A 26155-nucleotide genomic window follows, 5' to 3' on the forward strand; every position below is an offset into this window, starting at 1 on the left:
GATAGAAGGGTGCTTTGCTGGCTCCCTCTGGAGTGGGTCCTGGGAGGTAGCTACTGTGAGGACTTTTAAGCCCATTAAGAACTTCTTTGCTCTCTATGGCCAGCGGGTTCTCATGGACATGAGCCCTGTTGACTTTCAGAATTAGATGTTTTGGGGCCATCTCTCTGGTGAGTCTTAAAAATCAGGGCTCTAGATGTGTGCTCCAAACCCCTAGCTCCTCAGGGAGAAGGTGCATTTTGGGGGTTTTCTCCTGATTGTGAGGCGCTGTGCTGAGAGAGGGGTTTGTGTCTCAGCCTTTCCTACCCATTTTGTTGTTGTTGTTTTTTGTTTAAAGATTTATTTATTTATGCATACAACATCTGGAGCATAGGCCAGAGGTGTGGGAGTGGAGGGGGGTGAGAGGATTCACCAGGGACAGAGTGGGGAACAGAACAGGCAGACTGACGAAATACACTGCTGAGGGGAGCAGTGGGCAAGACAGGAGGGGGGTCTGTTGTGCCATGTGGCTTAGCTACGACTTAACCCCTTGAGCCATCAGGAAGGCCTCCTACCTATTTTGACATGTAGATTTCCCCTTTGCTTCCTGTGTAGGAGTTACTCAGCTCATACATGAGCCTCCAGAGAGAACCGCTCCAAGTGCAAGCTGTGTATTTAATGAGTCAATGGGAGGAGGGAAGCTCTGAAATCTCTAGTCTCGTCTTGGTTAACATCCTGTTCTAGCTAACTACTCAGTTTAGCTTTTTACCTTTTTACCTGTTGCTGAAAGGACCTCAAGATACCTGATCTTATGTGTGGTTCCTGAGGGGCCAACACCACTGTTTGCTTGTGGCCGAGGTGGGGGGGTCAGGCTGGGCAGTCAGAGGGGCGGCAGTGATGCTCCGGCTGTTCTTCCCTCAGGGCTGCGAAAGCCTTTGGAGTTACTCAGTTCCTTGAGGTTTTACAGTTTTTGTTCCTTAAAAAATTCATTAAAGAATAATACCTTTACATACCTTTCATTATCCCAAAGTGGATAACAGCAATTAAATGCCTTCACTCATTCCTTTATTGATGTCCATGCCACAGTTTTTTTATGGCAATAAGAAAAGCACATGGAACCCCATGTTCTTTCTTTGATTATCTGGTAGGAGACTGTGGCTGTCAAGGGGTGAACTCACCCCTTTAATTCACTTTAATGCTTTAATATATTGTTTTTCTGGGATAATGTTTATAAAAGGACAATTACATTTAAGAATTTTAGTGAAAATCAAAATGACTGGGCACATTGCCATCTATTTCCCTGTAACAGGGGCATCTGTAGTTTGGTGATAAACATTTTTATTTTTTCGTCAGGTTATTCTTATCTCTTTTCCTTAGTTTAAGATCAAGAGAAGACAGATTTGCTGCTATAACTTTGGATGTTTCATTTCCAGAAACAATTGAAAATCTAAAATTACTATAGCTGGGAAAAATTCCCCCAAATGTAGGCAGAAGTGTGACACATTACACATACTTATTATACTATTAATAAGGAGAAGGTTTTAACATTCACATTAGGAAAAACCCCAAAGATGTTTGAGTGAGTCTTTACTGTTCTGATGTAAGAAATCTGATTAAAGTAAAGAACCTTAGTTTTAGAAACCTGACAACATACAAGACACAGAAAAGAACAAAAAACAAACCCCAAAATCCCAGCCACACAGGAAAATGAAGACTAAGTTAGATATTTTACTGTACACATTGATATAGTCTTCTATTTTAAAATTAAGTGATTTTTCACCTTCAAGTGTGTCTCCTTGTTTTGCCAAGAAAAATTCAAAGCCAGTTAGGTACAGTCCTAAGAAATAGAAGTGAGACATTTCAAGAGGAAGCTCTTATTAAGGACAGGAGTGATCCTGCCAGCTGTCTTCCTTTGTTTTACTCATAATGGCTCATGCCTGTCAGCAATAGCAAACATTTTTAGTTAGATGAAGTTTTTCTACCTGCTGAAATCATGATCCCAACCTTCAAAGGGCCTTTCATCTGAGAAGTAACCTCTTACTGTTATTGTTAATCTTGTTTCTTGTTTTGTCCTCAGTTTTGAATCTGATATCAAGCCTAATAATGTATCAGGACTTGGTATTTATCTGACATGCATTTGGTACCAGCAGAATGGAAATTCGTCCTTCTTTCCTTTCTCCCTTCACATATTTATTGAGCACCTGTCATGTGTAGCACTGTTTCATGCCCTGGAGATGTTACAGTGCACAGAAAAGACAAAGCCAGTCCTTTTATAGGGCTTGAATTCTAGTGGAAAGCCAAACAATAAATATATAAACAAAGCCAGAGAGCTAAATAAATAAACAAGCCTATGGAATTTGGAGGTAAAGGTATAGAGTTGCTGTGGAAGACTTTACTAAAGAGACATTTGAGAAGAGACTTGAAGGAAGTGAGAGATGGAGCTATAAGACATTTGGGAAAGAGCATTCTAGAAGATACTCCGTGGCAATAGTGAAATGCACCATGCAAGGAACAAGAAAGAGGCTAATGTGGCTCCAGGCAAGTGAATGAGAGCAGGAAGTTAAGTCAGGTAATGGAGCAGAAGGTGTCAGTGCCTTAGAGATCATGCTAAGACTTTGCCTTTTCCTCTGAGATGTCATTTAATGATTTGGAACAGAGGAGTGGGATCTGGCTTAGGCTTTAACAGAACCACTCTGCAGCTGGGGCAGGAAAGGGATGAGATTAGAAGCAGAGATTTTGCAATAGGCTAGGAAACTAATAATGATGACTTAGATCATGGTGAGGACAGTGGAGTGGTAAAAATTACATACTAAATAATTTTGGGAAGATAAATCTGATAGGAGTTGTTAATGGGTTGGCAGTGGAGTGTAAGAGAAAGAGAAGAGGGAAGATGACTTGAAGATTTGTGACCTGAGCAGTTGGCTCTGGAAAATTTGCCATTGACTGAGATGGGGAAAATTGTGGAAGAAGCAGGAAACACCAGGATCTCAGGGCTTGTTAAATTGAGATCTATTAGACATCCAAGAGGAAATAGGGGGAAAAGTATCCAGTGAAGGTACAAATTTGAAAATCGTATGCATATAAATGGTATTCAAACTCTAGAAGCAGGATAAATAATTGTAGAGTAAAAAAAACAGAAGCGGTCTAAGAACTGAGCCCTGTGGCATGCTGGAAGTTAGAGTTTGGAGGTGTTGAGAAGAAAGCTGGAAAGGAACTTGAATTGAACATATAGTAAGGTAGGAGAAAATGCTGGCAATTGTGGTTTCCTGGAAACCAAGTGTATAAAGGGTTTCAAATATGAAACAATCTTCTGTGTCAAATGTTGCTCTGGGATCAAGTCAGTCAAGGACTGAGACTTGACTACCGGCTTTACAATGTGGAAGTTACTTGTAGTGATTTTAAAAGCAGTCTTTGGTGGCATGGTGGGAGTGAAAGGCTAATGGAGTTTGTTCAAGAAAAAAAATGGGAGGAGAGTAAATGAATACAGTAGGCATTGACAAATCTCTCAAGAATTTTGTTATAAAGGAAAGGAGAGGAATAGGACATTTATGAAGGGCTTGGCAGGGTGACACACTTGATACTAGAGAAGCAGAAGTCTCTGAGTCAATGAATGACCCCTCTTTGCATTATAGCAGGACCGTACTGGCTGCTGTACTGGGGAGACACTGAAGGAGCATTGTTATTCTGAGCCATCAGTGGTGGCCACCTTCCATGCTTTTTGCATAGGAAGCATGCAGATAATGCATTTATGGATGAGTTTTGCATAGGAAGCATGCAGATAATGCATTTATGGATGAGTTAGCAAGAAACTGTGCCATCAAAGTCAGAGAGCTAGAGCTAGTGAAGACTTGGAACAAGACACGTCATTGGGGCACATAGGGACACGTATGCCAGGACTTCATAGCATGAAACTGACCCTAAACATCTTAAGGACCAAAGGTCCTTAAGCCTTCCCTCCTGTACCCCACATTATTGTGGCTTTTAGCCTAGAAGGGTGCGCTATGATAAAGGTACTGGTACAGGGCAGGGAGAGGGGCACCCCAGAGCCCCCAAACCTGCCAGAGGTAGTGTGAGGACAATGCTGGCTTTGGTGTCCTGAGCGCTCTCTTTTTAGGTATTAGCCATTGTTTTAGATACAGCTATGAGATGGAAAGATTATGATTTATACTTTCGAGATGCAGGGGAAAGGTTCTGAGATAGGATAGTTTCTCTAGTCCTACCCTAGTGTGAAAAAGATAATGAATGGAGAAAAAAAATCATACTAGAGAAAAAACATGCAGCATTTCCACCACAGTGCAGTCACCACAGTGCTCCCAGCTCCAAAGTACCCATAATCCTCCACTACAGTCTGTTGTGCTCCCTCCCCACCTTGTGTTCTCCCCTCCCCTTCCACCTCCGGATGCCTCAGTTCTGTGGTCAGTTTTCAAGGGTTGGTTTTAAGATTTGTCTTTGTCTGTTTTCCCTATATTCCATGTACACATGATGCAATCCAGTATTTACTTTTCTCTTTCTGGCTTACTTTGCTTAGCATAATCCCTTCCAGCTCTGCCCATGTTGCCACAAATGGCATGAGTAATAAACCTCCATTTTGACTTCTTCCCAGAAAAGGAAGCTTGGGAGAAGACAATGGATTCTGCTTTTACCATTTTATTGCAATGCCTGTACACATGGCACTGGCATTAAATAAAACTTCCAGATAGTTTGAATATTCCTGGAATGAGATGGGGATCTCTGATGTTGCCTGTAAGGGGCCGGAGAGGTTTCCCAAAAGGTGAGGGTAATTGTCCTGGGGTCAGATCATCTGGCAGAAGATGAGATAGAGGAACATTAGTAGGATTAATTTGAGGAAGTAGAATCTTATCTGAAGAGTAACATGAATAAGCAGACCTATTTAGGTCCTCCCCTGGTGGTGCAGCGGTTGGGTGCTGGGTTGTGAGGCTGCTCCGCAGTCTCTGCAGCGCCAGTTCCATCCCTGGCCACCGGTGAGGGTCCCACAAAAAAAATATATATAAATAAATAAAAGACTATTCCTCTAAAAAAAAATAATAAGCAGACCTATTTAAAGCAAATTGTAATGGGAAATGTAGTTACCTCATTATCAAGGAAATAATTGGAAATGCTGTTGGATCATAGGGGTTATCAAGTTCAAATCATGACCCTTCTCCACCCCATCCTGCTTCGTATCTGAGGACTGCAGCCCTCCCTCCCATGCCCCACATTATTGCTGCTTTTAGCCTAGAAGGGTGCACTGTGATAGAGGTACTGTTACAGGGTGGGAGACGGGCACCCCAGAGCCCCCAAACCTGCCTGCTCTAAATAGGTTCTGCCATCCGCAGCATCAACACAAAACATATAAGACTTTAATGGAAAGGGACTTTAATACAATTAGTAAACAATACAGAAAAGACAAAGAATATAGTTTCTAAATGAAGCACCCAAAGTTACAAATCCCCTCATGGGTAAAAGTCCACCCAAATATGATTGGCCCAGAGCAAGACCCCAAAGCCTGCCACAAGTCTAAAGCACCTTCCAGTGGGGACCCACAGAAAAGGATCAGAAACAACCATACAAGTCTGTAAGGAAAAGAGAAAAATCAAAATCAAAGTAAAAGCTGCCATTGTCACCTCCCCACGGGTCTCTCACCCACATCTGTGTCAACCAGTCCACAACCAAAAGGCAAGTGCAGTTTCTTCACGTGTCTCCCTGCTCCATGTGCCTCCTCCAGGTCTCCTTCTGGCTCTCCATCCTGCTTCCTCCCTTCTCAGTCTCCTCTGCAGCTTCTTTTCTTCTCCTTAGCTCCACGCTCCATTGGGTTGGGCCAGGTACCTGGAACTTACCGTTTTTCAGGGGACCACCCTGTTACAGTAACTCTTCTACACCTCTACCCACCCTGGGCTAGGCAATAAAGGCTGATGGGAATCCAAGCACCATGTGCAGTGTAAAAGCTGTCCATGTGAAAAAAAAACCTTCTTATAAACGGATTTGAAAAATATAAATCAACATTGCTAAATTAAATTCCCAATTGAGCACTTACATATAACACCGTGTCTCATTTTATAATTTGCTTTTGCTATGCAGGCAGTTTGCTGAACTCTCACTTACCTGCACAATGGTGCTTCACAGTCTGTGCCCCCACAATTGAGATGTTTTTGTTAAATTGTTAGTTCGCTTGTGTACATGTAATTTCGGCCTTTGTCCTTATAATCTTTTTAGGCCTGGCTTCCACTTTCTTATAAGGCAAATTCCACAATTTCTACTTCTTTAGTACTCTTAACCCCAGGAAAGATCCATTAATTTTTCATCCAGAGTACTGATCAAACATTAAACAGCAGTTGTTCACCTTTAGGCAATATTGCTAAAGGTGATGTAAAAAGAATAGATGACTTATACAGGGTAAATTGCTGATTGTATTTCTTAACTTTAGAAAAATTTCTATGTATACATAAATTAATTAGAATAAGGCTTTGTTCTTAAACACGCTTAATGTATAAGGTCCAATTGTTAAAAATTGTTAAGCATCCTGCAGTATTTCCACAAATGTTAACTTCTTAGACTTGATCCTCAAAGTTAAAATAATTAATAATGCAACTCTGTTGCATTTCCTAGATCTGATACCCTGTTGTGTTATGTAGCAGGTTCTGTAGAAAATCCAGTTTCATTCCAGTTCCCCAAAAACTCATGACTGTTACCCAAGCTGGGATCAATGAAGGACCCAGGGAGGAAGCACAGACAAAAGCTATCAGGGGCCTCAAAGGAGGAAGAGAGCATATCAGTTGGGGAGATTGGCCCAGGCTTTGGAAAGGTGATGGTTAAGGAATGGGCTTTGAGAGGTGGATGGACTGTCATTAGTCTAGCTTGGGTGAAGTTGTGCCAGCCAGGTAAAGGTAAGAGCATGGGAATTAGGAAACTATGGCTCAGCGTGAAGCTAAACGCAGGGACACTATGTTCCCGAGTCCAATTGGAAGTATGGGTTTTAAAGTAAGGGTAATTTCGGGGGAAATGATAATAACAGTATTAGCAATAGCCAGCAAATGTGGAATGCTTTCTTCTTAGATGCCAGACAGTATATAAAGTGCTTTACATGTGAAATCTCTTCTGAAATGGAAAAGGTCAACTCTGTTTTGTTGAAGAGTTTTTCATAAAAGAGCAGTATTTTCAGAGCTGTGATAAAGCAGGATTAAACAGAGGTGAAACACAGGGAAATATAGAAGATGGGGGACACTCTGGAAATCATTTGTATGTTTTCTGCAAAAAGTAATGAGGACCTGATTTATTCCAGCATGGATATCAGTGAAAGTACAAAATTTAGTTGGCTTGAATCAGAATCATTTTAAATTTTATACCGTAGTATTTTTAAACTTTGGTGGAATCTTGGGGACCTCGATGGTCTACATTCTGTCGTAGGCTCATTCACTGGGGTATAAAAACCATGAGGGGTGAATTCTCATAGTGTTGCCTGAGACAGAAACCCAGACGTGACACAGAACCTGCCCTTACCCATATCGCCTACATCTTATCTATTTCCAGTTGACTGAAGGGTCAGGATGTCTCATCAGATTGTTGATTTCCTTTCTAGTTTCATGTATCTAAAAGGTCAGATTCCTTGAATGTTCAAGATTTCATCTGCCAGGGAATACTAATCCCTGTATTGTCTTGCAGATTCCATTGTGATTGGATTTTGGGTTGGTCTCGCAGTCTTCGTGATTTTCATGTTTTTTGTGCTGACCTTGCTGACCAAGACAGGAGCCCCACACCAAGAGTAAGTTTGGGCCTTTCCTAAATGCCTGTCAAGCCCCATGGGGAATTGAAGGAACAGAAAATGGAGATAGCTGTCATATCCAGGACCAAGTCTTCAGCCAGGGAGTGGAGAGAAGGAGCGGGTTATGTTCCCAGGGGCCTGTGCAGTGGGCTGTGCCTTCCTCCTAGCACTCAGCCTTTGGGGCTTCTTTTCAAGTGCACCTTTTTGATCCACGGTTTCTTCTTTTCTATTGTCTTAATTTAACGCTGACTTACTTAGACCAAATTTTTATATTGAAATATTTATTAATTAGTATGTATTTTCTCCTTATTCCAAAAGAGTTTACATGATCATCTGACCTGACTAAAAACAGAAAAAGACAAAAAAGTAGGATAAAAAATTAGTTTCTAAAAAATTATTTTTATTTAAGTGACATTGCAATATTCAAGTTTCAGAGTGCATTATTTCCAGTATCTGTATATACCACATTAAGTTTACCAAAAATTCAATTTTATCTGTGACCTTACAATTGACCCCTTTTATCTGATTTACAAATCCTCCTTATCTCTTCCCTTCTAGTAACCAATAACTTGGTCATATAGTCTGAAACTTCTGTTTTATTTAGTTCATTCACATGTTCAAGTCTTAATAAGAGATGATGAACACCTTAACATGTGCTATCTGTATATTTTCTTTGGATAAGTGTCTATTCACATCCTCTGTCCGTTTTATAATTGGGTTATTTGTTTTGTATTGAGCTTTATGAGTGCTTTGTATTTTGGATATTAACCCCATGTCAAATGTGAAATGTGCAAATATCATCTTCCATTCAGCATGATGTATGGTTGTTTTGCTTAATAGTTTCTTTTGTTGTGCAGAAGCTTTCTAATTTGACGTAGTTCCACTTGATTTTTTTTCCTTTGTTTCCCTTGGCTTTGGGGTAGAACTCCCAAAGACATCTCTAAGGCCAATGTCAAGGAGCTTATTGCCTATGTTTTCTTCCATGTATTCTTGGACTTACGGAGGAAGTAATTACATGGGTGCTTGAAGAATGTTCAGTAATATCAGAAGGTATCCACTTAGTGTGGCTTATAAAAATCTCAGAAAAAAAGTTTGGGAGGATTTTTTTTTACTCTAACTCTTCAAAAAAAAAAAGGGGGGAGAGGATAAAATTAACATGTTGAATTCAAGACCCAGCAGGCAACAAATAATACACTCATTTTAGGAAGTTAAAAGAACTTTTGATTTGGGACACATCATAAGTTTGGTTGGGAGGAGGGAACCCCACAGAACAGTACAGGACCCCACGACTAGCAATCCTGAGGAGCAGTTACCACCCTAGATTTGAAGGGGTCAGTGACTGGAACCCAGGAATTCTGCGGATATGGAGGGTCACAGCCAGCCTGAAGGAGTCTTAAATACTGAGACAGAAGGGAAATAAAAAAATACCTTGACACAAATAAAGGTAGAAATATAATATGCAAAATTTATGAGATAAGCAAAAACATTTCTAAGAGGGACGTTCATAGCAATAAATGCCTATCCCAAGAAACATGAAGGCTCTCGTATAAACAACATAATTTTATACCTCCAGGAACCAGAAAAAGAAAAACAAATCCATAGTAGAAAGGAGAAAATGAAAAGGTCAGCATGAAAATAAGTGAAATAGAGATTTAAAAGACAATAGCAAAGATCATTAAATTAAAAGCTGTTTCTTTGAAAAGATAAACAAAGTGGACAAATCTTTAAATAAACTCACCCATCCCTCCCCCACCCCCAAAAAGAGAGAGGACTGAAATATATTAAATGAGAAATGAAAGAGGATATGTTACAACTCATACCACAGAAATAAAAAGGATGATAGAGACTACTATGGGCAACTTTATGCCAATGAATTGGACAGCTATGGAAAAATGGTTAAATTCCTGGAAATCTACAACCTACCAAAACTGAATTAGGAACAAATAGAAAATCTAAACAGACCAATTACTAGTGAGGAAATTGAGTCAGTAATCAAAAGTCTCCCAACAAACACATGTCCAGGAAGAGACAGCTTCAGTTAATATTCTATCAAATATGAATTAAGGATTAATACTAATCCTTCTCCTTCTCAAACTCTTCCCAAAAATAGAAGAGCAAAGAACCTTCCATTTTATGAACTTAGCATTAATTATCCTGATACCAAAACCAGCAAGGATGCCTCAAGAAAAGAAAACTATAGGCCTATTTATCTAATAAACATAGATGACATTGATGTTAAAATCTATGCTAGTACAAAGAGTACTAGCAAATGGAATTTAACAATCATTAAAAGGATCATACAGTCTGATCAAGGGGGATTTGTTCCAGGGATACAAGGATGGTTCAGCATCCACAAATCAATTAATATGATATATCACATTAACAAATGAAGGATAAAATAGGCCTCCCTGGCGGTGCAAGGGGTAAGCACAGCACTGTGAAGCTGGCCACAGCCTCTGCAGTAGGAGAGTTTAAACCCCAGCTGGCCAGGGAGCTACCCACATGGTGCAGCAGACCTCTCCTGTCTTGCCCACTGCTCTCCTCAGCAATGTATTTCAGTCAGTCTGCCTGTTCTGTTCCCCACTGTGTCTCTGATGAATCCTCTCACCCCCTGCCCTGCACCTCTGGCCTGTACCCCAGTTCTTATATGCATAAATAAATAAATCTTTAAAAAAAAAATGAAGACTAAAATAGCCACAGAAAAAAACATTTGTTAAAACTCAACACTCTTTCAATAAAAACTCTCACATAGGCCATGTGTGACAGGACCACTGCTAATATCAGACTCAGTGTGAAAAGGTGAAAACTTTCCTTCTAAGATCAGAGACAAGGCAAGGATGCCCACTATCACCACCTATATTTCACATAGTATTGGTCATCCCAGCCAGAGCAATTAGGCAACAAAAGGAAATAATAGGCATCCGAATTGGAAAGGAAGAAGCAACAGTGTTGTTATTTGCATATGTTATGATATGATATGTAAGGAAACCCTAAAGACTTCACCAGAAACATACACCACAACCCAGGTTTACTTCTTATTTAAACTATGTGTTAGCTGAGAGTTGGTGAGAGGTGGACAGAAGCTTCTCTGCTTGTAGCAGCCCTCATTCTCACACTCAGCCTCCTGAATTCCATGACAGGGACAAGAAAGGATTGAGCTCTTGCAACTTCTGCTGTTGTTCAACTGAGAAGAGAACATCACTTCCTCTCACACCAGCCTGACTGGAAAGATGCTCTTTATATTCCCAGGAGTGAAAGAGAACCAGAGAGTAGTGAGCACTAGTAGAGAATACTGAAAAGGGAGAGAGAGACTGTGATAAAGCTGACATCACCTTTCTTTTTTAAAAGCTTTTAGGCCCAAGAAGCAGCTTTAATGGGGATTGTTTTTCCCGTTGAATATTTGCTTTTGTGTAGGGGGAGAAAAAAGTCTCTTAACCTGGATTCTTTATGGACAATGAAGATGAAAGTATCATTTCTCCTGCTTTCTCAGCAGTTTAGGAACCATTTACTCTGCAGGTTGCCTTGTTAAAGCTTTGTAGACCCATTGGCATAAATCTGCCAGAAAGAACATAATGGAAAAGGCTTGTATCACATTTTTATGTTGAATATTTTTGAGTTTTTTTAAAAAATTATCCACTCTAGACATCATATACCTCATATTCCCTCCTTTTGTAGCCTTGGCTAAGTGCTCCACCTTGTCTAGGAGCAGATGCCCATCCTTTGGGGCTGAGAGCAAGATGGCTCATGATCTTGTATAAATGGAAATTACATGTTACCTCGAATTGCAATTTACCTGGCTATGGCACTCACTAAAGAAAGGGACAGTGCAACCAAAAACTGATGGCAGGAAAATGTCAGTGCTCAAGCTCTTTGTCAGGATCAAGGCCCAGGAACTACACGGAGCGGGTGCTCTCTGAGGGCGTCCTCCCATTCTAAAGTGCTCATGACTATCAACAGGTAGAAAATCTGCTGTGTAATGTACGTGATTCAATTTATATACCTTTGTTCAGAAGTTAATTTTAATTCCCCACTAAATAGGAGGTATTTACTGAGTGCATAGCTGCAGCTTGCCCTGACATTCCCAAAGGCAGCTCCAAGGTATTAGAACCTTCCTTGCCCAGAAAGGCAGACATCTTCCTGCTAAGTCAGTGCTACAACAAAAGCAACCAAAAGTCACTGCCATGAGACAGAAGGGTTTGGCTGGTTCCTCTGTTCAGGTTTGTTACATGAGGCAAAGCTCTCTGCACAGGCTGTAATACTCCATTCATGTTAGGGGTTATTACTGTTTTCTCACTAGTTGTACGTCATAGCACTTTTTCACTTACTGGGTCTTTCTTCAGCTTACACATTTTTAAAAGCTCACTGGAAATGACAGCTGGAATCACCAGGTGCCCATAGGCTCTTCATGAGTGGGGTAAACCTGAGCATGGTCGTGGGCTAAGACTCTCAGTCACAGGCTCTTAGCACAGCAGCTGGCACTTCATTTGTAAAAGTTCTACATAAATCTGCAGAACTTTTGGGGAACATCCCACAAAATTCCAGGGATTTTCTCTCTGCAGATGAATGTGAGAAGAGTCTGTCTGCCAGACCTGAATTGTGCTTTGGGGCATGGAGGAGGGAGCAGTTCACACTGCACTATACACTGCAGGTGATGGTGCCTCTCCTGGGAATCGGGAGCCTGGACCACCCGCAGACACAGCTGCGGTGTACACTCCCCCAGAGCCCGGTGACTGAGGCCCTTTGAGAGCTGCAGAGGTGACTGAATACAGCACAGATGTACTTAAGGGAGAAAAGACCATAAATAGAGAACCCTGGCCTGAGGCCTGCAGAGATGCATCTATAATAGATGTGTCTATAATAATGCATCTATATAGATGCAGAGATGCATCTATAATAGAATACAGGGGCTCAGAGGAGGGGCAGATTCCTTCCCTGGGGAGAGCTCAGACTCTCCATGGAGGCAGGGACACTTGAGTTGGGACAGTGAAGAAAATATTTTATTTTGACAGAGAGGTAGAAGGGCCTCTGAGATGGAAGGAAGAATACAGCAAAGGTACAGAAACAGACAGCATGGGGGTGGGAGGCAGTCAGACTGGATTGTGGGGTTCATGAGGTCACAGTAGGTGAAGACTCTTCCCATCCTCCCTTTCTGGTAGTCTGGAGTTTTTTAAACCTGAGTGAAGTGACAATTGGAGAAGAAAATCACTTACCAGGAAGACAGACCACTTAAATTGGCATTAATGCAGAAATTGTCAGAGACTCTCTAAAGTGATTTTTCTCTGAAATCTGAATACCTGACCTAGTGAGTGTTGTACTTGCATGTAAATCGTTGATTTTTCACATCACATTTGCTCAGTGGGCAGTGAGATAGGTTAACCAGGCTATTACTGAGAGGAAAAACTCCTTGTCTGATGTCGTGGAGGTGGTCGTGCTGGGAGAGATGGAATCCTTAGCAATCCACATCGCAAAGCATCCAGCATCACTGACCTCTGAATTCCAGCTGATTCTTGGTCATTTGGAGTTTAGGAGATGTGATCAGATTTCCCAGACCTGCAAATTGAGTCCACATTCCTCCTGCCCTGTAAGCATTTGGTCCTCAACACTTTATCCTGATGAGGAGCAGGAGGCTAAAGGACTTAGGTTACACAGGCATTGAACTCTGACTCCCAGCCTAGTTTTTGTGAGGTTCTGCTCTGAATTTGAAGCTATGTTTGGATTCTTGTCTTTAAAAAATCAGTACCTGAGTGAGTACAACTTTATATAACTCTGCAGAGGATGGTGGTTAAAGTAGATGGGATAGCAGGTTATTCAGTTTACCCATGTTCTTTCTTTCAGGCTCTTATGGGACTCACTGAGTTATTTTATTCATTCACTGACTTATTACCTTTGAGTTGCTAATTTCTTCCACCCCAAGGGGAAACATGGAATTAGGAACCTGGGTTGAATTTCACTCCTGTCACTAACTAGCATGTGACTTCAGTGGCAACCCAATGCCTCCTTTCTTTAGTGTCTACATTGTGCAATGGGTGTAATCATTCTTGCCCTAAGTGACTGAACTGATTAGTTTGGAGAACTGAGTGAAATAAATGGATATGACAGTATTTTCACTACTATTAAACTCATCTCTGGAAAATAGTATTGTAGTCTCAGGTTCTGAACTTAAACATGAGTAGTAACCCTTGAGAGTTCTGTGAAAACACAGATTCCTGGGCCCTACCACCAGAGATTCTGGCAAATGCATTTTCAGAAACATTAAGAGTAATTCTAATGCAAATGACTAAGAGTCCCCTGGAGAAATGCCTGTGTGTGCTGCAGAGTATCAGGTTACACCACAGTTTAGGTTGGCCTAGTGCCCTCATCTGGAGATTTTGCTTTGGGTCTCACATGCCCAGAAGCCTTGTCTCTCAGTTCTGATGCTTGTCTGCATGCTCTGTGCAGGGACTTGCACTCAATAGATGCTCAGGGGGATCATGCTGGCCTGCACTATATGCTGAAAACCAGAATCCCTCAAGTCAATCAGCTGGAATGCAAGCAAGCTCTTATTTTCCTTTTCTTTACAGCAATGCAGAATCTTCAGAGAAGAGATTCCGAATGAATAGCTTTGTGTCAGACTTTGGAAGACCCCTGGACCCAGAAAAGGTGTTTTCTCGCCAGGGCAATGAGGAGTCCAGGTCTCTCTTTCACTGCTACATCAATGAAGTGGAACACTTGGACAGGGCCAAGGCTTGTCACCAGACCACCGCCCTTAGCAGCGATGTCCACCTCCAGGAAGCCATCAGGAACAGTGGGCGGCCAGAGGAAGAGCTGAACAGGCTCATGAAGTTTGACATCCCCAATTTCGTGAACACGGACCAGAACTCCTCCTTTGGGGAGGATGATCTTCTGATTTCTGAACCCCCTATTATTCTAGAAAATAAGCCAGTTGCCCAGTCCTCACACATAGACATGGACTGAGAAATATGTTGATGAGAAACATGAAGATGTGGGTTTTATCTTGATACAGCAAGAAATCTCCATCCCCTAAAATTGTGTCTGAGTGGGTATGAGAGACAGAAAGAAAGAGGGACAGGTAGACAAAAAGACAAAGGGAAGATAGCCCTGGAGAAGATTGCCGACGAAGCTGAATTTTTATGACTTTAAACACACTTGGGATTTTTTTAGGGTTAAAAAATCTGTCTCCTCATCACATGGGTGAAAGATTTGGCTGGTACTCAGTGACGCCATTCTTGAGTGGGTTTGGTACACTACCTTCCAGTCTGGCCCTGCCACCACCATGCTCTGCCTTCATCAACTTGCTTTATTTACTCTGTGGGCTGCTACATTTTCAACTGCAGGGTGAGGAGTCTGGATTAGATTTTATTTTGTGTTTATGGCTTTGCATCCAAACAAGGCTGGGATGTATGTAAAGCAGTGTAAACTAAGGCACTGCCCCTGTCTCTTGTGTGAACCCCCATGACTTTACCTTCTACTCACCCAGTAACTGAGGCCAACTTTCCTCAGGGAAAGGTATTTACCAGGTGTGAGGAGACACCACAGAGTCACGATAGCCAACATTTCTGTTGGTTTTACAGAAACGGCTCTTCTGAAAACTTCTAGCCCTGCAGCCCCTGTCCCCAGGGTGAATGCTTGTCTGTGGTATAGTCACGAAATGCCTCTCCTCAAAGAATGTAGGGAAGGATGTCAGCTGGGTCAGGGAGATGCCCTCCATGTATCTCTGTGTCATGTATCTGCATCTGGTCACACAGCTGTGCCATTGGCTCCTGAACAAGAAAAGTGGTTCTCCCGTCCTGTCTGCTTGGCAGATGTGTAGGTGATGGTCATCTGGCTGGCATGTGGCTTCAGGCTGAAATGATGAATGGGTTGTAAATACTCCACCAAATGATCTTCTGGAGGGGAGGGGACAGAACAGAGTTACTTTCAGAAAGGGGTCACATGCGCACACTGGTGGTAGAAGCGCCTTGGCTGAGTACGGTTGGTTGCTGCCTGGCCAGATGCCTGTCTCTGGGTGAAAATCTCACATTTTCGTTGTGAATTTGTTCATCACCTGTCTACCACCTGTCTTGCTTATGCTGAAAGAATAAATACATTTGATTGCCCAAGAATTTTCTCTGGTTCTTTATTACATTACATCCAATTTTTTCATCCTTTAAAAACAGTTTCATGTTTCTAGAGCCTCCCAACCTCTATCATTTCTAGGATCCCAGTGGTCTGAATAATGTATCAGTTTTATTTAGGCATTATTTGCCAAAGAAATTTCTTTCCTGTAATGTCTTTTGACACTTTAAACTATCACTGAATAGTAGAATGAAGTGTAGAATATTTTTTATCATTAGAGCTGTTTTAACACAATTTTGCAAATAGATACTTGCTATTTCTATGCAAGAGAGCAAGAGTGGAAAAGAATGCTGAGTTTATTAACTTCTAATATGAATATTATTATTCTAATTATTCACTCAATATTATCCAACCATTGGCTATTTGAACTGGAAGCTATTTCAGTTGTATCCAATATAGAAGATTAGTCAGAGGCTGAAGGTGTGTATGTGTACGTATAATGAGGTAGCATTGGTTCCCACTGTATGATTTAGGGGACTAGGCTCAAATTGCTTAAGTACCCATGACAACCACCATTCTGAGGAACTGAATGTCAAGAACTGTGAATGGTCTGAGATTTTACCCTTCTTACAGACTAGTAAGTTTGCCTGGCACGGTTGCGTGGATGCTGGCAGAGGACACAAGACATGGCATCAGAGACTAAGAGCTTCATTGCAGCCCAGCAGGAACTCTCTCTCAGTGTTCAAGTAGGTTCCTGAATTCATTTCCTGTCCCTGTAACACAACACCAGGGATGGAGCAGCGTAGTCCCTTAAAGCAATGCAGATGGGTTAGACTTCTAAAGTCCAGAAGTACAAAATCAGTGACAGTGAGTAAAATCAAGTTCCATATGGAGGCTCCTTAATCATATATGCACAGTCCCACAAGTTCTGGGGGTGGCACATGGACATATCTGGGGGCCATTTATCTACCACAATCTTTCCTTAAGTCCCAAAGATTCATGTCTGTCTCACATCCAAAATATATTCACCTCATCTCCACGGCCTCTAAAGTCTCACTCATTACAGCATTAGCTTAAAGTCCAATATGTAAACTTAATCTTTTCAGCTCAAAGCCCCAAATGTTATCATCTTAATTGACTAAGTCAGATATGGGTGAGCCCCTGGGTAGGATCCATTTTGGTTAAATTCTCTATCTGAATCTGTGTATCTAGGAAAAAAAAGTTACCAGCCAACCAGTGAGACAACCATATAGACATTCCTGTACCCAGAGGAAGAAGCTGAAAGGAAAGGACTCACTAGTCCTCAGCAGTTTAAAAATGCAACTGGTAATTCCATTGGGTTGCAAGACTTGGTCATAATCCCCTGTGACTTGTGATTGCTGCTCTGCCTTTAGAATAACCCTTCCTTTCTTTGAAGGAAAAAATCTGTTTCCCAGGCTGTTTCCTGCCTATAGAATTCCAGCAGTGACAGCCTTCTTCCACCTTGTCCTCTCGTCCCTTCAAGTTGAAGTTGGCAGTGCTGCTAGTGTCACATTCTCACTATGCCATTGAATTCATTCTGCTACACAGGAGGCGCAGGTTATTTCCTCTTGAGACAGGGCATGACCTGTTGTATTCCCAAGCCAGCCAAGGTTAGGTGGCCTCTGCATTGACTAAGGGTGATGTTTCAGGGAAGGGACCATGAATGGGCAACATCCACAGCCCCTAGAAATGAGACCCTGGATAACCTCTGGGTAGGGCACTACCCGTGTATGTGAGTGTGCGTGGGTGTGTGTGCGTGTGCATGCACACGCGCACACACACGCGCAAATAATGTTTAAAAGGCTCACTTTTCATAGTAGGGTTATGGAAGTTAATACCTCAGAGGCTGCCTCAAAGGCTGCTTAGGGCCTCTCTGTTTCTGTTTATAAATTGTGAGGTTGTGTCTCTGCATAGGTTGCCCATTTCACTCATGAAAGAAGCCAGAGTCCTAAGGACAACTTTGAAGATTTCCTCCTCCTGCCCCTGTCAGCGCACCTCACCTACTGTTCTTCTGGCTCTCACAGCTCCAGGCACACTGGCCTCCTTGCTGTCCTTGGAAACACCAGACATGCACCCATTTTAGGGTCATTGCCCTGGCAAGTCCCTTCTGGAACGTTCATCCCCCAGGTAGCTGCACACCCCACTCACTCACCTCTTTCAGGTCTTCCCCAAAGGTCCCCTGATAGGGTTAAAGTGTGCCCCTCTCCAATTCATATGTTGAAGTCCTCACCCCAATACCCCCAAGTGTGACCTGATTTGAAATAGTCGCAGATGTAATGAATTAAAATGAGGTCCTTAGGATGGGCCCTAACCCGATATGACTTGTGTCCTTAGAAAAGGGATACAGAGACATGCTTTAAAGAAATAAAATGTGGAGAGATGTAGAGAGAAGACAATCACCTTCAAGCCAAAACGTGAACCTCAGAACAGATTTTCCCTCACAGCCAGCACTGTGGACACCCTGCCTTCAGACTTCTAGCCTCTAGACTGTGACATGATATATTTCTGGTGTTTAAGCCACCCGGCCGTGGTGTACTCTTACAGGATCCCTAGCAAATGAATACCGACCGCCTTCTCAGTGTTTTTAATGAGACCTCCTCTGGCCATCCAATTCCAAACTGGAAACTGTCCTCTGCTCTGCACCCTCTCTGTCCCTGATCTCACAGCGCACCTCCCCATCTATAATGCTGTGATGGTAGTTTATTTTCTGCTCCTCCTACTGGCATGTAAGTTTTGCAAGGGCAGGAATCTTTATTTTATTCACTGATTGATCTCAAGTGGCAAGGCTGGTCCCTGGTCTTCACGAGTGCCTGGCATGCAGTAGGCAGTCAATAAAAATTGGATGAAGGGAGGGAGGGACTGTTTCTTCTCTCTGTTTTACAGGTGAGAGAACAGAGGCTCTGGAAGATTCAGCATTTCACTGAGACACAGACCTAGTAGGTGGTTGAACAATCTGGGTTTTCTGTGAAGGTTTGAAAGATGCCCTTTCTGTTGGTTAGTATTTATCTGGTACATAATTTTTCTATCTTAAACTTGCAACCACTTTATAAAATTCTTTCAAACTTTCAATCTAAGATTTAATTTTGCTTTGCTTCAGGTCAACAAATTAAATCTGTAAATCTATCCTTTAACACTGTGAGTTTATTCCATCTCAATGTATTGTGAGTAATCACCATGTTTTATTCCTAGCATATTATTTTGTAATTTCTCTTTTCTTGGCTTTGGATTTCTTTTTTCCTTCTTTATAGTCTGTGCAGTCAACGTCAAGAGCATGGGATTCAAAGACAGTCCAACTGGGTCTGGTTCCATCACCTGCTAACTGTGCAATCTTTTTTTAAAAAACATTTATTTATTTATGCATACAAGAACTGGAGTACAGGCCAGAGGTGTGGGGGGGGGGTGAGAGGATTCACCCGAGACAAAGTGGGGAACAGAGCAGGCAGATTGACTGAAATACATTGCTGAGGGGAGCAGCGGGTGAGGCAGGAGAGGTCTGTTGTGCCATGTGGGTAGCTCTCTGGCTGGGGATCGAGCTCATGCTGCAGTGGCTGTGGATAGCTTTGTAGGTTTCATCTTAACCCCTTGCGCCACCAGGGAGGCCCTAACTGTGCAGTCTTAACTGGGATACCTAATCTCTTTGAGACTCAGTTTCCTTATATACAAAAAGGGATAACATTCACCTCAGAGTGTGTAGGCATTAAGTGATCAAATATCTCAAGCACTTAGAATAGTGACTCCCTGTTCTTCATGCTCCATCTCACCTCCTTGTTTTTATTCTTTTTTTAAGCATGTATTTTAATGATTATTATTGTATCTTAATAAGTATACTGGATATTGAAAGACAAAATCATTGTTTAACCCAGCTGTTGAATTTTATATATTAACTGTTATATGTAATTTTATGTCAATTTATTTAAAATCTGTTTATTTAAAATCTGTTGGGCCTTTAAAAATCAATCTGTACTTTTTTCACAGTGTCCTGAATTTTCATTTTATTTTCTATGATTTGCTTTCATTTTTAATGATTCAGCCATACTTACTTTATGCTCTCTTTTGGATTTGTTTTATAATTTTAGGTTCTTGCGTACCAACCATCCTGGGATTTCGGGGTTTGCTACTTTTTATTCTTGGTCAATTACTTCCTGCTGTTTTCAGGTGTGTTTGTGGGTAGAGTTGTCAGTTTCTTTTAAGCAAGTATTGTTTTTCTCTATGATTTTCTCATATACCTTGGTTTATTAAAATCCCCTAGAGAACAATTTTATGTTGCTTATCCATACCAAGTGATTTGATCAATTTGCAATTATTGGGTGTTTTATTGGTTTGAGTATTCCTGCATTGTAAGTGGAGTATAAATTTGGATTCTACATCCACATGAAGCATAGGCTTGGAGTTTAAGCTTTTTAAGGGAGATTATTTAATCCGAAAGGCCTTGGCAGCACCAGGTTCCTTATTCCTTTTTGTGTAGGTGTTGGGATTCTTGGAAGCCCCCTTCACTGACAGGCAGCCCCTTCCAACAATTTTATGCAGAGGGTCTCAGAATAGCAAGAGTCTCTATATCTTCCATGAACCCTCTTTTTATGAGTGGCTGGGGGGACCCCTTCACTGTGCAGGTAAGCCCCTTCCCTCTGGGTGTTGGGATATCAGTTCACAAGCTGTTGGTGCTGAGTCTGCATTCCTCTCCTCCTTGGTTAACTTTGTGTTACTTTCTTCTTGTTCTAAGACAATTTTAAATTCCCTTCCTTAGACCTGTTCTGCCAAAGTCTATCCATTTCTTAAGAGCAGTCTCCAGATTTTCCAAAAAATTCTGTTCTGTGCACCACCACACTTCATAGTACTCACATCTCATACACATCAGTTTATTTTTTGAGCATATACTTTGCTTATCTTCCCCGCCATAGAGCTCTCAAGGAATCTTATTCTCTCTTCTGAAAAACAAAACATTTGCTTCCGGCACTGCAGGTGAGTCCCGCATTGTGAGAGAGAACCACATGAGACAGCTACCTCATTTCCTGCATGCTGTCAGGAATCCTGCAGATTTAGAGCTGTTTAATCTATTGTTGTTATTTCTAAGATCACTCCATCTTTATTATTTCTATTGCTACTGCTGCAATCTCAAAGAATAATGGATAATTATTTTCCAAATATCAGAACACACTACAATTGACTTCTGGTGATAATTATACACAGCTGTTTCTTAAAAAGCCCCTCTTCACCTAAGCCCTCATCACTGAACTCTTGGGAGAACATCATTTCCTTAATTATATCAACGATATCTTTGCCTGCCAGGGTATCTGCGGATCTCAACTCAGACCACCTGTATTTCCCCTGCCTGCCCCCACTCACTCTGGCTCGCCACTGGGGGAGCTGCACTTATGCCCTGTATTCTAAAAGTGACTTATTCTCTGGAAGAGTTTTAGTGTGGAGTATAATTATATCTTTCTTATAGGAGATAAGTAAGCTGGCAGCATGGGGATATTTTTGGTAGAGGCTAAACTGTTCCATAGTTAGTAGGAACAAATACATACAATGAGGAACTTGTTCCAGCATTGAAAAAAATTAGCAGCCTAACAATATGACTAGGGAAATCAGCTTCTCACTGCACTGAGACATCATGTTTATGTGATGCTCACCTCAGGGAATGGCTTCCCCTGTGAGCAAGCTGAGGTTTAAGACATTTTTGATTTTTTTTTTGTTTTTTCTTCCTTAATCTTTCCCATTCATTACATCTTGTGAGATTATATAAATCTTGTTTATTTGCAGCACAATGCTAATCTTTATTAAAGCTTCACGTGTTTAAAAGAAAGGAATTTTAAGAAAGGAAAATCCCCAAATCTTTGTCCTAAAGCAGGGTCTTAAATATAGTGATAAAAAATTTAAAAATGATGAAGTATTAGTAGAGTCTTTTAACCACTACATAGTTATTCACCTTTTAGCTTTGCAATCATTACGGGACTTAAGAGCCCCTGAGACACCTATGCCCTATCATCATCATCATCATCATCATCCATTTCCTCTAGAAAACGGAAGGAAAGTAAATGGACAGGAGTACTGTGAATGTGTGTTATATGTGAGTGTGTGCTTTGTGTAATAAGAACAACAGCTAGAGATTAGATGTCTACATCTACCATTCAGAGAAGGTGATCATGAAAACATGATTAGTAAACAGAATAAGTGGTGGTCATGAGAGGACAGATGGGAAGAGGAGAGGACATAAGTGAAGGTGGTAGCACAGATGATGTGGTCAGAAGGTAGTAGACTGAATTAAATGAGGGGAGTGAGGCAGAATATTCTCTCCCTCTTCACCAAAGTAGCCACCTGTAAAAGTAGCCACCCGTACGCGGCAAAAAGGGCTTTGAGGTTTGCAGACCGGAAGAGGAGGCTGGGTGCCCAGGTGGGCCCAATCTAATCTTGTAAAGCCTTTCCCAGCTGTTTATAGCACAGAGAGACGCGAGCACAGAAGCAAGCTAAGAGAGAGGCAAGTTTGCCTCCTGGGAAGCTGGGGCCAGAGCCCGCACCAAGGAAGGTGGGTGGCCTCTATATGCTGAGAAGCAAGGACACATGTTCTCCTAGAGTTTCTGGAAAGAACACAAGTTTGCTGAAACCTTGACTTTAGCCCTTGAGACCTGTGTTGGATCGCCGACCTGCAGAACCGTGAGTTGATGAATCTATGCCATTTAAAGCTGTTGTTTGTGGTGATTTGTTATAGCAGCAATAGAAAACTAATGTGGGGAGGATTTGTGAAGAGAGTAGAGGTCTGGAATATTGTATGGAAAAGAAGACGGGTCAGACTGAATAGTGCCTTGGCCGCTGTGGTAAGGAGTCTGATATTTAAATCTTCTAAAACGACGGGATGGAGTGGGAAGGTGGTAGCCTCAGGAGATTCTAGGAAGAACCACCGAGGTAGTGCTGTTGTGCGGACTTCTTTGGAATCAGGAGAGCATTGGGGCAAAGGAATCAATTAAGCCTCTGCCAACAAAGTAGATGTAAAATGGCGACAGGGCTTGGTGTTGGTTTGCTGTGGGTGCAGGTAGAGACATTGTTTTGAAGAACTTGGTTACATATTTGATGGCTCCATGTTGGGGAGTTTGTTGATGTGATGGACTGAATGTGTTCCCCCCAAATTCCTGTGTTGAAACCCCATGCCTCTGTCATGGCATCTGGATGGGGCCTTTGGTAACAAGGCCTCCAAATGGGGTTGGCCTCTCTGAGAGAACCATGGGCCTGGCTTCCCTCTGTTTTCCATCATGTGAGTGTAGAAGACAGCCTGGAATCAAGCCCTCACCCAGGCTCCTTGATCTTGGACATTCCTGACTGTGAGAAATAGTTGTTTTTTATTTAAGCCGCCTCTGTGGTTATGGCTCAGGGGGTAGGTTAATTAATTGACTGTCAGCAGGAGCAGATAGTGGAGAATGCCTCAAAGTTTAGAAATGACTAGAGAATGTTGGATCCTAGAATGGTGGGCAGCTGGTTTCAGAGGGAAAAAATAAAGAGAACAGGTGAGCTGAATTTGGGACTTTTTCAGCAAGCTCCTGCTCTGCAGCTCGGGGCTCTTTTTGCGGCCTCCCACTCTGCTGTGGCCACTTCTTGCACCAGCTTCTGCTGAGAGGACCTGTCCTACCTGTCTGAGGTAGGACAAAAGGCGTCTGGTTTTGCGGCAGCCAATACATTTTCTTTTCCTCCACTCTCCCCCCATTCTCCCTTTTTCTCATTCCCTGTGTAAGGTAAGTTTTCCTTTCTGCTTTTGATTTGCGTCCTGCATTTTGAATTGTGAAGGGGAGAACTCACCAACAGGGTCATTCGTGGGTCCCCAGGTCTGCTCCTTTTCAGTTTGAAACTTTGAATTTTGCAAGAACAGTGCATAATTGTGGCAGAAATTGGGAACAGGGGCTGGCTTTCAGGAGAGGAAAGAGGGTAGAGATGTTAATCCAACGTTACCTTAAGTCCTGCTAGTAGTGGGAGTTGCATCTTGAGTGCAACTAGATGCATGAACTCTGTGGTGTGGAAGGGGGAGAGGTTGCATAGCAGGACAGCAAGGGACAAGAGATGATACTTCATTTACTAAGCCCCTACTATGTGTGATGGAACGGCTGTTTGGAATGGCTGTTAGAAAGCACCATACCCACGCCAGGGGAGTGAGCACCAGCCTGTCCTTATCTGGGCTCCTTGATAATGAGCAAAACAGGTAAGAAAGCTTGGGCAAGCAAATGTGTGATTATTTACACTAATACTACTAGAGCTTGTGGGAGGGGGAAAAAACAAACAAAGTGGTTTACTTCAATTTTCTCAATAAACAGGTTATACTTAACCCTTTTGTTTTTTTCCCTGATGACTTCACTTTTGCCTACAGACTTTCCTAAAAATCCTTTGCAGACTTTCTCCTAAGAGTTGAGCGGGCTCTGTACAGTTCTGTCTGTTGTTGGCATCAGGGCACTTGCTGTGTAATACCCTAAGGTGGGATCCCTTGGCAGATCTATCAGGATGGGAACATAGCGGGCAGGTTAGACCTGCCCCACCAGCTTAGGCTCTGCTGTGCTCCTGCCTCTTCACTTTTGTGCTTCAAGGATGTATCCTTGGTACAGTTACCCTCTGTTCTTGTCTGCTTCTCCAGCCTAGTCTATTTGTCTTGTTCCTGAATTTATTACAACTCATTTTATTCTAATGAGTCTCGATGCCTCTCTTCCTATAGATCCCCCCTCGGATAAGGCTAGCCCTCAGCAAACTTACCACAATCTTCTAAAGTATGTATGTAGAAAAGAATGTTTCTTCCTATTTGTGCTGCTGAGTGGTTGTGAGTGAAGTTTTCAGCTGAAGAGAGAAAAATGGACCTACTCTGGTTTAGACTAGAGGGAAGGAAAAATATTTAGGAGCAGGACCTAATCCCTCACCAAGTTGGCTGGTACTGTGTATGGAATAGGCCTGGATTCTGCTGCCCGTCACTATCTATAGCCAGAATAGACAGCAATTGCATGTATAAGTGCTTTTATTTTCAGATCACTGGCCACTGGCCGGAGAGAATGGAGGGCATAGGACCATTATGTTATGAAAGGGGAAGAGACTGACCTGCCATCTCATCTCAAGCTGGCCTTATTATAGAGTTAGGTACAGCCATAAGCAAATGGCCCATCAGTTGATGTTTCTGGTGTTTGTCATGTTCAACTCCCAGCACTTAACAGCCTCCCGGTTATCTTGACCCTGGTACACCAGATGGTGTCAATGTTTGGCACTCCTTTGAGCATCATCAGGGCAGGAATCTCTGATCAAAGCAAGACTTAAAGAAAACAGATCATTGGTCACACAGTGTGTACATGCAGCCTATGCTGGGTGTGGATGTGCAGATTACTATGTTTGGTATGGTGCCCTACCCTTATTCCCCACCGCCCAGCAGTACTGAGAATACTTGTAAACTCTTCCATGGAAATTAAAGGAAAGGCTAAATATAGGTTCAAGAACTAAAACAGAATTACCAGTAACTTGAAAGAATTGGAAAACTTATAAACTTCACTATTCCCACCTTTTCTCTCTAAGGTACCATTCAAAGCAGGACTAACAGCTATGTAACTATGGAATGTCTTGTATTCTTTGTAGGATTGCCTCTTACAAGCATCCTGCAGATCTCTGACCTACCTATTTAGAGCCCTTAGTAGTTATGGGTAGGAAAAAGGAACATGTTTTCACCTTCTTGACTTTAAGTAACAAACTAATGATTTTTTGCAATATAGACGGGGATCCCAATAGCAAAACTTACTTAAATGGTGATGGGTAGCTGCTAATTATAGAAAGCCATGGGCTTACTGGTAGTAGATACAGTAAAAAAAGAAATCTCTGCACAAAAGCAGTGGCATCAGCAGTAAGTCACAGATCCTGGTGAGGTAGCTGAGGAAAGACCTGTGGCTGCAGTGGCTGTGTGAGGGGGATGGAATTGGTAGAAGATTGATGAATTTCTGGAACTTACATCTTTAAGAAGCCTTCCTATTGATGAAAGCCTGTTTATGTCTAACTTATATGTTCTTCTAGATCCTAGGAGAATGTCTAAGAAATGGGGTTTCCTGAGTTTTTTAGTTGTAACTTAATTCTGATAGTACTTATAAATGTTTAATCTGTAAAAAAGAACTGAATAAACTCCTATATGCATCACTTATTCCAAAATAAGAATCCTCATCAAAATAGGATGTCCTTTTGCTGTAAATAATCTATTTGATGTTGGTACTTCCTTAAGGGGGTTTGTCATATTTGTGTTTAGAAGGAACATCCCATGGATAGTTAAAAGGACAAAGGGAAAGGAAGGACAAAGCCTGTAAAGTAACAGGCTTGCAGATAAAAAATACACAAAGGCACATTCAAATA

General features: G+C 41.9%; 1 protein-coding gene across 3 annotated transcripts in view; it reads left to right on the forward strand.

Annotated features, from left to right (window-relative positions):
* The window catches only part of MRAP2 (melanocortin 2 receptor accessory protein 2), a 34867-nt gene extending 19041 nt beyond the window's left edge, over nt 1-15826 (forward strand). For 2 of the 3 annotated variants that reach the window (XM_037520934.1, XM_037520933.1), the window contains 2 exons: nt 7636-7735; nt 14296-15826. In XM_037520934.1, coding sequence (XP_037376831.1) covers nt 7636-7735; nt 14296-14689 — 494 coding nt within the window. In that variant the 3' untranslated portion in view covers nt 14690-15826. Of the gene's footprint in view, nt 1-2536; nt 2546-7635; nt 7736-14295 lie in introns of those variants that run through there. The other variant, XM_054698212.1, reaches the window with a different exon arrangement.
* Nucleotides 15827-26155: the final 10329 nt, after the last annotated feature.

Source organism: Talpa occidentalis, unplaced genomic scaffold (assembly GCF_014898055.3).
Source record: "Talpa occidentalis isolate TD23 unplaced genomic scaffold, MPIMG_talOcc4v2.1 talOcc4.2, whole genome shotgun sequence".
NCBI lineage: Eukaryota > Metazoa > Chordata > Mammalia > Eulipotyphla > Talpidae > Talpa > Talpa occidentalis.